The sequence below is a fragment of the Danio aesculapii genome, chromosome 9 (assembly GCF_903798145.1).
Source record: "Danio aesculapii chromosome 9, fDanAes4.1, whole genome shotgun sequence".
Lineage (NCBI taxonomy): Eukaryota > Metazoa > Chordata > Actinopteri > Cypriniformes > Danionidae > Danio > Danio aesculapii.
Window position 1 is genome coordinate 36285280 of NC_079443.1, and position 14323 is coordinate 36299602.

At 37.4% G+C, this 14323-nt stretch overlaps 1 protein-coding gene across 2 annotated transcripts in view; it reads right to left on the minus strand.

Annotated features, from left to right (window-relative positions):
- The window catches only part of ncam2 (neural cell adhesion molecule 2), a 403925-nt gene that overhangs the window by 122991 nt on the left and 266611 nt on the right, over positions 1-14323 (minus strand). For both annotated transcript variants that reach the window (XM_056465630.1, XM_056465629.1), the window contains exons 3-5: positions 12560-12766; positions 2389-2532; positions 1838-1972 (exon numbers count right to left, since the gene is read on the minus strand). In XM_056465630.1, the coding sequence (XP_056321605.1) occupies positions 1838-1972; positions 2389-2532; positions 12560-12766 (486 nt within the window). The remainder of the gene's footprint in view (positions 1-1837; positions 1973-2388; positions 2533-12559; positions 12767-14323) is intronic.

Sequence of the window (14323 nt, forward strand, 5' to 3'; positions counted from 1 at the left end):
GTCACAGTGTGTGTGTGTGAGAGAGAGAGAGAGAGAGAGAGAGAGAGAGAGAGAGAGAGAGAGAGAGAGAGAGAGAGAGAGAGAGAAAGAGAGAGAGAGAAAGAGAGAGAGAGAAGAGAGAGAGAGAGAGAGGGAAATGGAGTTTACCTTCTTTTTCTCCATAGCAGTGATTAGGCTTCTGCTGTAACTTCACTGTCAGTGAAAGACTGTCCAGCAAACACATGCAGTGAATTGTGCAGAGTTTCCGAGACACAGCACATATTAGATAAATGATGTCAGTACGTGATAACCAGTTAGGATCTATCACTGAACTGTTACGTTGTCTGCGTCTGCATGGCGGTGCACAGAAGAAACAACAAATTTTGACACCCCTACTGATCAGACTAAGTCCTTCAGGTTTGTTTGAAACCTACAGGTAAATGTGTTGAAGCAGAGTTGGATCTAAACTGTGCAGGGCTGCGGCCCACCTGGATCTGAGTTTGACACCTCTGGTCTACAGCATGTCAGAAACATATAGCTCCAGAGGCTTCCTCAATATACAGAATTTGTTCATACTGGATGAAAGCAACGATGGTGTTGATTGAATTTGAGTCTATGATTGATGAAAGAAATATAATCAACCTGAAACTCCACTGCAAGCACAATTTGCACAGGACATTTCTCAATGTCGACTGAGGTTATATTTATGAGGTAATAGCTGTGTAATTCCTGCACATCAGCATTAACGTGTGTCAATTAAGAGTAGGAAAGTGGCGAGGGCATGTGATGCTTGATGGAGGGTGTGTCTAAAATTGGTGGCTGATGCGATCATCATAGCAGCATCAGCCGATGAAATTAGTTCGCAATCGGCTACTGTTTGAGCTGGAGTATTTGCATAAAGCAATATGATTGGCTGACAGATTCATTGGCACTTGAAAAGTTGAAAATTCCCCACCTTTTACAGCGAGCAATGCCACTGAAGCGTGAATGGGAAATGTTGGCGCTGATGCCTCGTGTGAATGGGGCGTAAAACCTCCTTTCCACTGCACACGACAAGCGACAGACTGGAAGTCATTTCTAATAGAGAGTAGTCCGGGAGCTGCGTGGAGTTCCGATCATCTCCGTATGCAGAAAATTCAGATCCGAATTGAGCTGCGGATCCGTTGAAATATTTGAACTCCTGCGACTAGACCGTATGCGACCGGTTGACCGGATGTGATGTATTTCAGTGTTGCCCAAGCAGGTCCGTGTACGCGAGATGAGAAATAGGAGTTTTTCCGTTATTTTTGGAATAAGAAAAAGGTCTATATTAAAAAAAAAAAAAAAAATTTCTATTCATAAATGGGTAATAAAAATGATTTGTCTTTACATTCCCTCCAAAATTTTTAGCAGTCTGAGTTTCTAGTATTCATTCATTCATCCATTTATTCGGTTACCGCACGGAGAATAAATGCTCTTTTTGCACTTTATTTCAGACACCATGAGAATTTACCTTCTCTCTCATGGTGCACGACATCGCTGAAAATTCTGTGGGACTGCCACAAGGGTGCCCAAATGTTGTGTGCAGTGGAAAGGCAGCTTAAGAGACTCTTTTCACAGATTTAGTGATTATAACATAAATTAATGTACACACAATGTTACAGAATAATTGTTGTTACAGAATAACAGTTGTGTTGTGTAATTTGATCTTTAAGGCACAGTTTGATACACAGTGCATAAAAGATAATATCTAAAAAAGCATTAAAGTTTCACTTTAAATCTGGCTCCTAATGCATCCATTAAACTAAAAGATCTCAAAGAGGCTACTAGATGCTGCTGCACTTTCACAGCTTCCCAAAAAACAGCTTCCCAAACTCACCGTTAACCACCAGGATAATGTTCCGGAAGTCGATTTCTCCCCTGGCTTCGACTCTTGCCTCGCAGCGATAAACTCCTTCATCTGCTTTAGTCACTTTCTGGACTTGCAGATTGTTGTTTTGTAGGAGCTCAAACTCTGGAGAACAAAATATTTGATGGCGTTAATGACGAGCTAATTTTGCATTCAGTGGGGCTATATTTATAACTGGCTGAAATCACATTTACATGAAGCACATGCATTTTTTAATCAACACGCTTGTCAGCGCTTGTCAACACTGAGTTGGAAAAAGAGAATAAAATTTTGAAAGTCTTACACTGAAATGAGGCCATAAATTATTCACAATGTGACAATGATTTTATCATGGATTCCCTTTTTTTTGGTATTTTTGCTGGTCATTATCTATCTCTGAAGTCCTCTACAGAGGAGCTTGAAGTCTACATTAATTTTCTACCATTCAAGTATTAATTGGCAATGATATCTCACTTATTTAGCAATGCCGCAAATGTCTTTTTTTAGCCAGAGAAAATAGGTCAATATGGCAGATTACTTACTCTCAGTGTCTTCAATGATTTCAATGTTGTTATAAAACCAAGAGACCACAGGCACAGGGGAACTGGTGACATCACAGACCACTTCAGCCACCTCACCCTGCCGAAACTCCTGAGGAGACCTCACATCTCTGAACGTCAGCTTCTCTGTGGGGCAGAGAGAAGAAATGGTAAAAATGACTACACTGTTGGAGAATAAAATGTATTTATTTATTTATTTGACATGGACATAATAATTACACTGGACAACCAAATGCACTTGTTTAAGTGTTTTAGCAGACTTGCTAATTCTCAACACCTGCCCACAGGAGGCTTGACAAAATGAAAATAAAATGCATACATATACACAACATTATAATTATTTACATAAAATTGCTGTGAGGCAAAAGCAAAGGCAGCATGATTAAACAAACTAATAGTGGACTATTTGTGCAAACACTGCTGTTTTGTTTTTAACCACTTTTAAGTACACTACTAAAAACATTTAAACTACTTTCTAATTTTAGGCTAACAGGTAAATAACTCCACAGTTTGGGTCTCTTAAACCAGATTGACCAAAAGGGGTCTTACACTTCCCCATTAGCAATTGCTTGTGTGGTTTTGTGAGAGGTTTGATGCCTACTGACTAGATCAGAAAACAGCATTGGAACATGATTATTTAAACATTCATTCATTGGTTTTTTCAGCTTAGTCCCTTTATTAATTAGGGGTTGCCACAGCGGAATGAACCGGCAACTTGAACTAGCGACCTTGCTAACCACTGGGCCAACATGCCACCTTTTTAAATATTATTCAACTATTATTATTGTATGTATTGTCTTTTTTTGTATTAGATTTCAAAAGATTGGGGTCAAGAAGATCTTTTTCCCATTTTAAATATTCTATTTATCACAAAATCATAGTTTACACAAAATATTAATAGCATAACCATTTTCATTAAAGACGACAATAATAATAATACAAAAATGATCAGCATATCAGAATAATTTCTGAAGGATCATGGGTCTCTAAAGAATAGAGTAATGATACCAAAAATTTAGCTTTGAATCGAATTGACCTCATATCTGGACATTTTTTATATTTTAGAACCGTTTCAATCTGGTTTTAGAGCAAAACACAGCACTGAGTCTGCACTACTGAAAGTCACAAATGACATTTTACTCTCCATGGATTCTGGGTCATCTGCGATTTTAATACTTTTAGACCTAAGTGCTGCTTTTGATACTGTAGATCACACCGGCCTATGTCAGTGAACTTATTAGGCTTGTAGACCGTTAAGATCCCATGACCAGATTCTTTTTATTTTTCTGTCCCTTGATCTTGCTGCAAATCAAAAGGTGATCGAGCTTTCCATGTTGCGGCCCCAAGACTCTGGAACAGTCTCCCTCTGAACATCAGTATTTCTCCTTCATCGGATGCTTTTAAATCTAATTTAAAGACTTACTTTTCCTCACTGGCCTTTGAGTGACGCATACATGTCATTTCTTATTTGTATTTTAGTATTACTTATATACATATAAACTTCCTTATTTTTAATACGTTTTTATTTTTTATTTTATTTTATTGTAAAGCACGTTAGATCAACTATGGTTGTGTAAAATTGTGCTTTATAAATAAAGTTTGCCTTGCCTTCTATTTTTGGATTATATTATATGTGTAATTGTATTTAATGTGATTTTTTTTTTAAATTCTACTTGTTGTAGTAATATTATATGTTAGGCACCAAGGGTCTAACACAATTTCAATTCTCTGTATGTTCTTTACATGTGGTTGAATGAACGATAAAGCTGACTTAGACTTTAAAATACATTGGAAATGTTATTTTAAATTAAATCTATAATAATAATAACAATAATAATAATCTAGCTATAATTGTAACGTAAGTAATGCAATATTTCTAAGTATTTTATATATATATACATATACAAATATTTATATATATATACAACTCACTAACACCATCTGACATCCCCATCTGAGTGTCCTGGTATGTTGTTATCAAATGCAAACCTTAAAATGTCCCCCAAAAAAGTTATTGTTAAATAATTAAAAAATGACTTCTTGTATATGATAATGAACAATTATATGTACATTGCATTATGTTTTTATCAACTTAGAGGTTGTAAAGTTTGAGTTTTTTTTTATCAAAATTCATCCAAACTCCAAACATTTTAAACAAAGATGACAAATGTTGATTTGTGTAAAAAAAAAAAAGCAATATGTTGGTTTATCACCGAACAGCAGTTAGATATATAAGTGACTTTAAATCTACATTGTGATATTTCCTTTTTTATTTAAACTGTATATCTCTTTGATAGGAATAATTTAAAAGAATTCAAACAAACCTAACCTACAGTGTATGGTTAAGCTGCTAATTAGAATTGATCTGTATGACTTGTGGAAGCTGTACAGATTTAATTTGTAACATTTGAGCAGCAGGAAGATGAAAGAAACATCACGACGGCTTTAGATTTCTAGATCAGCCCCTCAGTGAGGAAAACCAAAAGAAAAATCAACGGAAAACAAGGTAGGTGTCAACATCTATATCTGCTTGTCATAAATCAGGTGTGCTTCACCGTCTTCTCTGATTATTCACTATTTGCAGCTACTTTCTGCCTCACCAAAACCACATTGTATTTGTGTGGGAAGCCGGTGTAAACAGCTGCTACACCGCAGTATAAGAAAATGCGTCTTCAGAGAGCTGAAAGAAGCAGCACATCCTCATCAGCACAGCAGCTCTGCGTATTGATCTGTGAGTCATGTCTGTTTACACATGGCTCCCACTGCTCTAAATACAACTTCTAATGGAACATAGGCAAATGCCAAGCCTGCTACAAAGTCAGAGACGCGAGCTTGTGAAACAGCTCCTGGAAGTTTTGCAAAATCCACTAATTATACACACTGAGGATTAAAATATCATTCCCATACATTAAAAAAAGAAAGAAAATCGGGTGAACATTTCATACTTTTTTTTTTACCCCAGTGCATCAAGACTTTGAAGCCGCTTGCTTTAAAGAGAGACATTTCCACACCTTTCCCTTTCTTCTTCACTTTGTCAGTGTCTGGCATGCCTCTTTTTCACTTTTTGTTCTTTATTTCGTTTCATCTGCTATATATCATTTTAATTGCAAGATCTTAATAATGCAGGGCTGGTTTTAAATATAAAATATCTTTCTGTGATAATGTTTTCATCCTCATGATTCCTTTTTTATTTAAATTTTTACAATTTCTTTAGAACATATACAGTAAGAACAGATTTTGAACTACTGTATGTAAGCAAGTTGCTCCTTTTTGTGCTTTTTCAATGAATGAGAATCAACTTAATGCATCAAAAGGAATGACAAAGCATCATAAGAATATGAAACGATTCCTCATCCCGACCCTGATTTGTGCATGATATTCAGAGTCTTTTGAAGTCATATCACATCTCTGTGTGATGAAAAGACTGGAACAGAAGTCGTTGTTCAATAAAATCACAGCTCGCTGAAATGCATTCTCTGAATTTGTGACTGAATCAATTTTTGGAGTTTTTAAGATTCCTTCAAAACCGGCAATCTAAATTGTATCTATGCAATGCGCAAGTTACATTTATCAATAAAGCAGAATTAAAACCAAAGAGCATATTCATCCTTATGCAGCCTTAATGAATTTCAAAAGTCATACTATTGTTATCTCTATAACCCTTCCAGTGTTGGGTAAGTTACTTTAAAAAAGTAATCAATTGCAAATTACTGACTACTACTCAAAAATTGTAATCTGATTACATTACTAATTACATCATGTAAAAAGTAATCAGATTACTAATTACTTTAAAATTATTTTTAAAACATTTAAAATATACCAATAAAAAACAAAATAAACTGCAGTTCTTTTAGTAATTTAATATTCACTGAAAAACATTACAACGAGTTTATCACAGCAGCTTGACATATTCAAAAGACTTAAAGTGTTTGCCCAAAACTTAAAATTCTCTCATTATTCACTTGTTCTAAACCGGTTTGTCTTTTTTTTTTTTTAACACAATGGAAGACAACTGGATACCTGTAACCACTGAAATCCATAATATGAAATTTCAGCTTGCGTTCTCCAGCAATTTAGAAGCGCATGCTTATTAACTGACATTGCAGCGGAAATTACATTGACTTTAGTAACTGTAATCTGTAACTGTAATGTTACTGTGGAACGCGACACCCAACTCTGAACACTACAAAAAAAAAGGCTTTTCCTTAAACTTCAATTGGAAAGCAAGTTTATTTTTCCCAACCACAGGCAAGCTTTTACAAAGTTCATTTTCTTTTTATCACAGTATATGTACTGTCTAGTACAGGCATGTCCAAGCTCGGTCCTGGAGGGCCGGTGTCCTGCAAAGTTTAGTTCCAACCCCAATCAGACACACCTGGGCTAGCTAATCAAGCACTTACTAGGCTTTCTAGAAACATCCGTGCAGGTGTGTTGAGGCAAGTTGGAGCTAAAATCTGCAGGACACCGGCCCTCCAGGACCGAGTTTGGACACCCCTGGTCTAGTAGATGCACTGAGTATTTAAATATTTATCTTGTAATAAAAATATAGTTTTGCAATATAAACTGACAGAAATCCAGTTACAGGAATCTTTATGCAAAAGGGTTAGTTCACCCAAAAATGAAAATTGAGCAATGGTCCTGAGATGTTCCACTTAAACAATACGAAGCTTCAGGAACATTTTTGTGTGCCTAAAAAGAAGTAAAAATACTGTGTTTGCCAACATATCCCTTCCATGTCAGGTCAGGGTGGACATTTACTACAGGAATTTACTATTGACATTATAGTCATTATAGAACATAAAAACCTACTGCCAGCTAGTGCTTCGGAAGTGTTATTGCAAAGCAACACAAACAGCATGCAGAATTATAAATGCACGACTACACACAAGGCAGGCGCCGTGGGTCACACCGATCACTTTATGCAGAAGTACAAATCACCCTTTATCCGATGCAGAACATTTACATGAAAATATTCTTGCATGGTTACAGTTGAACCCCTAAAGCCACATAGAATCTTTTGGTTCCCCATCTGATCTTCTGGACCATTGCTGTACTGTACTGTATATGGAGTATGAGAGAGCTCCAGTATTTCATCTAATATATCTTCATTTGTGTTTCAAAGATGAATGAAAGTCTTGAGGTCTTGAAAACAAGCAATTAAGTACATTATTTTCACTTTTGGGTGAACTAACCCTCATTCTCCTTCTTGCATATGATATTAAATAGTAGGACTTCAAAAGAGTTGGTATATATTGCACAAGTTAAACGAACTAGTCTTTCAACATTTTTTCAAACAGCTTTTCGTTGACTTGAAAAGCTTTGTATCCCAATTGATTAGAAGTGCACAGTGTCATGATTTGTGAGCTGCAGAACCAGTCCTTTTAACGATAAATCAACAAAGAAGCACACAAGAGATCACTGGAATAGCGCAGCACAAAACACACTGTAGTGAACTGCCAAAGAAGTGAACAAACAGACTAACAAAACAGAACAAAACCAACAAGCAACACATGGAATCTGCAATCTGATAAAACTTCTCTTTTTTATTCCACAGAAGAAAGTTCTGAACTATTCCTTTAATGCAACAATGTAAGACGCATTCAATTTAGCTGTGACCACAACACAGTTATTCTCCCTTTCTTAGTGAAATGCTTTTTCTCTCCCTGTTGCTTTTCCCCCTCATTGAAGCTGCTTTGCTCCGTGTCGTCTGCCGGCAGCTGTCTCGTTGTTGGGGAATTACATTTAGCTTTACATCAACAGATTTGTCAAACATCTTCAGATGGAACACGTCCATTTTCCCCCGCATTGTGAGGCTCTCTCTTTGAAAGCTTTTGGATGTCCTCTATTCAGAGAGAAAATCAAAACAGCTATTTCAATGGCAGCATTTCCAACGGTGGAGGGTTTTTTTTTGTGCTAACACACATAATGTCCTTTGCAATGTAATGGATTCCTAAATAGTTGTGCCAAGATGTTGTTCCATTGTAATTTGCATCAATATACAGTACTCTCGAATTGCTTTTATAGCAGGGACATGTAAGAGCATGCATCCTTGTAATATGCTGAATAAATTTTAATGTAAATGTATGATAATTCGAGCCTAAAGTTTGCATCGAGTCTAATCTCCAAAGAGGATGGATGAGGACAGATGGAGGGGAACATCTTTCTTTGTATCGATTTCAACTATGAGTGAAACTGAAATGATTTCTGTCATTTCAGACAAAACAAACTTCTGAGGAAACACTTGAGTGTACCTTAGATGACAGCTCATATCAAGACATTTCAACACCTTCAGAGATCATACAGATATGGGGGGAAGAAAAGAAGAGACAGCTTAAAAATGTTCAGTGTTCTGGATGTCATGAGAAGGAATGTGGTCAAGAGCCATGAGAGTGGAGCACCATACTGGTCTTGAGTCTCACAAAGGAGCGTGGAAGGATAAAAAGTGGAGTGATGATAGAGGAAGAGAAGACGGCCAGGTCTAAAAGACTTTATGTATGTTTTTGGTTTTCGGTTTAGGCTGTAGCTGTCCATGAGGGGCTACCCCCACTCATTTGTTTTGTGTTTATTTAAATCTGAAAAAAAAGTCCCAGACCAGGTCCTTTCTCATCTTCCTTTGTCGTCACTCCTCCTAATATGCTTCCGGAGCTCCTCTCCAAAGTCTACTAAAGGCAAGTCTGAAATGATATGAAGTTCCTAACGTAAGTTTGGGAGGAGCCTGATCAGTCAGGTGGGTCAGTCAATCATCACATGTGTATAAAAGTAGCGGTCTTTGCAGTTTCAGTCGACTTTTGTTCTGACATCCCTCCACCTCCCTATTTCCTCCTCTTCTTTTTCTCAAAACGTCTTTAAAAAAAAAAAAAAAGGGGAAGGGGGGGTCATACTTGGAGCTCGAGTCAAACCATCTCCAAGAACAGGGGGTCTGAGCTCTTTTCAGAGGTTGATAGCTCGGGCCCCCTGCTTCAGGACAGCAATGCCAAAATCGTTTACCATATGTTGATGCAATTGATTGAACACATTAATTGCCTAAAAGGCATAACAGCTAATGCTGCCTCTGCTTTGGTATGCAGGGAAGCAACCAAAAGCCACTATGTAATTACCTAAGACAGGCTTCACCTGACCAAGTAAATGTTATGGGCTTTCCAATGGTAAGCACAGACATTTTTATCTCCCCATAGTAAAAAAATCTGACCTCACATGGGACTCGAGACCAGTGTGGCACACAGGTGACACTCATTTGCATTCAAGCCACTGGCCTAGCTCCATTCCCATGGCTCTCAACTCAAACATGCTTCTGCACCTATTAACAAACCCCCTACGCCCCATCACCCCATTGGACTGATTTATTAATAGGATTAGTTGGATGGATTATAGATTTATTAATTAGGTATGGTTTAAAAAAATTTTTTTTTACATTTGCTTTGTCTTATTCTTTGATTGCATTTCTTTCAAATATCTAATACATTTTTTTAACTTATTTTCCCTAGTAAAATGGTCAGAATAACAATTATTCTCTTTTGTTAGGATAAAAAATCTAGGTAAAATCTGGAAATAATGCTTTCTTAATTCAACTGAAGTTAAAACATTGCTATTATGTTGTCAAAAAATGAATACAGGCATGTCTGAAACCCTAGAAATTTCTTAGATGTTTTATGTCTCCTGTCATTATAAGTTTGCAGAATAAAACTGAAATTGCATTTCACTCAAACACATTACTATAAATCATAAATCCAGAGGAACTACGAATTTCCAGGTGCCGTAGGTTATCTGAAACGCAAATCAAACTGTCATAACTGTATTTGCCCACATAAAAAACTGTTCTCTGCTGATTTATAAACCAGAGCGAAAGAGACAATTATCTCTGCATCTCCCAGCACAGATGTGAGTGTGTGGGCTCTGACAGTGATAGCACTTTGAGAGGGACAGCATCCACACTGCTCAGAGACCACCAGCGTGCCAGGAAGCCTTGAATCCCCTGGGTGGATTTTGTGTCTCGAGTGCCATGAACAGGAGGGAGAAAAGCTGCTTGCCTTTCATGCTGAAGAGCCCCAGAGTGCCAAATCTCAGGTGATTTGCAATCCATAATTTGAAAGTGCCATAACTGGTTGTGTCACCAAACACAAGCAATATGGATCTAAACACTGCTAGGGTCATGTGAAAACATATATTGTAATCTGGTGCTCACAGAGGCAATGCTGAGTTCTGTCAAACGCTATTTGCTGACCTAATTTTTGCCCTGACTCTCTTTGAGGTTAGTAAGGATTTTTGCTAACACTTTACAATGTATGGATCATGAAGAACTTAACCATTCATTATATAATTTAATGTAATGTATTTATATAGCACATTTATTGTGTATGGACATACACCCGAAATACTTCACAATCATGAGGGGAAGGTCTCGCCACGCCACCATCAGTGAGCAGCATCCACTTGGATGATGCAACGGCAGCCACAGGACAACGGTGCCAGTGCGCTCAACACACACCAGTTGTAGGTGGAGTGGAATGACAGTGATACAGCCAATTTGGTGGTTGAAGATGACTGAGAGGCCATGATGGGTAAGGGCAGATTGAGGCCAAGACACAGGGGTTACACCTCTGCTCTTTACGAGAAGTAACAGACCGCAGGTTGAGCGTCGCCGGTGGCCTCACTGACACCACTTCCAACAGAAACCTAGTTTTCCCATGTGGTCTCCCATCCAGGTACTGACCAGGTTCAGCACTGTTTAGCTTCAGTGAGTAACCGGTCTCGGGCTGCAGGGTGATATGGCTCTGGTGATTAATGTTTAATACATTAGTAACTGATAATGAGTCTATCTGACTAACAGATCGAGTAATATTCTGTATGAACTATTTTCAGAATTAGGATAGTATTACCTAACACTGCAAATTAATGTGCTAACAGCCACAGTGGGTGAAAGCCATGTTTTAACTTCCGGGCTCCTTTAATCAATCATTTGCTGATGATTTGCAAATATATCATGTTATGAACTTACTTGTTTTTAAAAATACAGCATTTATTTTTATGATAGAACAATTTAGCAGAATGTAAGTGTCTCTGAAAACTCTCTGAAAGTATTTGTTTATTTATTTACATGTATTGATTGCAAATAGGGGTGACGCAGTGGCACAGTAGGTAGTGCTGTCGCCTCACAGCAAGACGATCGCTGGTTCGAGCCGCGGCTGGGTCAGTTGGCGCTTCTGTGTGGAGTTTGCATGTTCTCCCTGCATTTGCATGGGTTTCCTCCGGGTGCTTCGGTTTCCCCCACATTCCAAAGACATGCGGTACAGGTGAATTGGGTAAGCTAAATTGTCCGTAGTGTATGTATGTGAGCGAATGAGTGTGTATGGGTTTCCCAGTTTCCAGAAGGGCATCCGCTGTGTAAAACAAATGCTGGATAAGTTGGTGGTTAATTCCGCTGTGGCGACCCCAGATTAATAAAGGGACTAAGCCAAAAAGAAAATGAATTAATGATTGCATATATGCTACCATTTATATATTTATATACTACAACCAGTTTAAGGCCAGTATTTTTTTAAACAATTAAATTATGTAAAAAAACAATAATTTGATAAATTAAGATGATGCAACATAATTTTTGGTTGTGATTTTATTGCACTGCATTTAGATTACTCATTACATCCTAGTTATTTATTATTTTGGTAACACTTTAGTTTAAGTAACAATTCACACTATTAAGCTACTACTGTCTTATTACCTGTCTATTTTTATGATATTAACTGTTTATTAGCACTAATAAAGTATGATCCCAAATCCTACCCAATACCAAAACCCAAATTCTACCTTGCTAACTTTTAATAAGCAGCTAATTAGTAGTTAACTGAGCTAAACATCTTAGTTAATGGTCTGTTAATGCTTTGTTAATAGCATGAATTGTACATTAAAATTAAGTTTTTATCCCCCCCCCCCCCCCCCCCCCCAAAAAAGGTTTAAATCTTTTTTTAACACTTTACACTCAAATCAATGAATTTATTAAAGGACATTTTGTGACAATACTGTACATAGTGGGGACATATTTTCCTCTGAAATTAATGATCCCATTTATTCACATCTACAATAGTAGATTTAAAGAGACTTGTAAAAAAAGTAACATGTATAATAACAGATTTGTTTGTGTGTTTTGGATACTCACGATAGATCTCGAGCACCACAGTGGCCTCCTGTGTCTCTCCCTGTGCATCGGTGGCCTGGCACCGGTAAATGCCAGCGTCTTCTATTTTGGCATTGTAGAGGGTGAGCCTGGAACGAATACCTTCATTGTGCAAGGCCACCCGTGGAGACGCGACCATCCGCTCCCCCTGCGGGTTAAACCACTCCAATTTCACAGGCTCCCCGATCACTACAAACACAAACACATTGCCATAGTGAGACATACAGAATTTAGTTTAGATGACTTTAATAAGACCAGGCTCAATGTTTAGTTCACTAAATCATGAGCAAAGTAAGACTTTGAAGGTTACATTTACAGGGCAAATCAATACGAGATCACTATCCAATAAATGCACAGATGTGAGTGGAAGATTTTACTAGTGACCTACTGACAATGTGCAAATTTACACAGACTGTTATTTCATAATGTCCAAATGCAGTGAACAAACCAGTTTAAATTCAATTCAATTCACCTTTATTTGTACAGAGCTTTTACACTGTAGATTGTGTCAAAGCAGCTTCACACAGAAGATCATAGTAAATAGAAACAGTGTAGTTCAGTTTTTAGTGTTTAAGTTCAGTTCAATTCAGCTTAGTTTAGTTCACTGTGGTTTAACCCTCCTGTCGTGTTCACCCCTCGCCCCTTACTTTAGTGTTCCTGGTCAAAATTGACCAGTCTCTTTTCACTTCTATTAAATTGCTCTAAAAACATTCTCTAGCTGTGAACAATGTCTCAAACTAGTGTTTAACATAAATGTATAGAATTAGACATAAAATAATTGCAGTGAAAATACAAATAGGCACTGAAAATGTATTACAGAATAAACATGTAATGTCATAAAGGTAATTACGTGGGAGGATTGGCACATGAGCACAGAAAAGAGATGTATACCCACGAAAGACATTGTTCAATCTGAAATGTGTGTGTGTGTGTGTGTGTGTGTGTGTGTGTGAGCGAGTGAGTGAGTGAGTGAGTTTTGGCAGTGTGTATGGGGATGTTTGATGGTTGAATATTGTCTGGATCCCCGTTCATTTCCTATGTCGGTCACTTTTGTCCGGGAACACCACAGGTGTAACAAGGTTGATTAAAACACTCAAAATTCAGTGAAAGAGATGATCATCAGTTTTTCATGTTTAAGTGCATAGTGTGGAGGATATCATAATGCTTTGCAGCAATTAGATGTAAAACACAATATTTATGAGTGTTTTAAGTTGTTAATCGGTCAGATTTGACCCGAACACGACAGGAAGGTTAATAGTCACTACTGAGAGTCCAAATACTGAAGAGCAAATCCATCGATGAGCAGCTCTACAGATCCTGGAGCATGCAAGCCAGTGGCGACAGCGAGGAAAAAACTTTACCAAATGAGCATTGTCAAATGAGCAAAGTGATGATGAAAAGGTGCATATAATGTTCAACACAAGTGCAAAATCTGCTAAGAAATGCATTAAAAATGGTGCGAAATGCAAATAAACTGTCTGCTAAAAACTTTAAGTGAAATAGTCTCATCTCTCAACTTTTGCATATTAAAGAGAAACACTCACTAATGTAAATGCATTATGGTCAGTCACATACAGTAAAACACTGTGTCCATGGCTATTTGTCACTAATGTTTGACTATGTGAATTTAGTGATTTAACAGAGATTACACTGACACAAACTGTTAGTAAACTTGTCCCTACATTGTAGTAATAAATACAGTCACATTTTAAAAATCACAGTGCACAGTGCAGTTTTTCTCAGAGC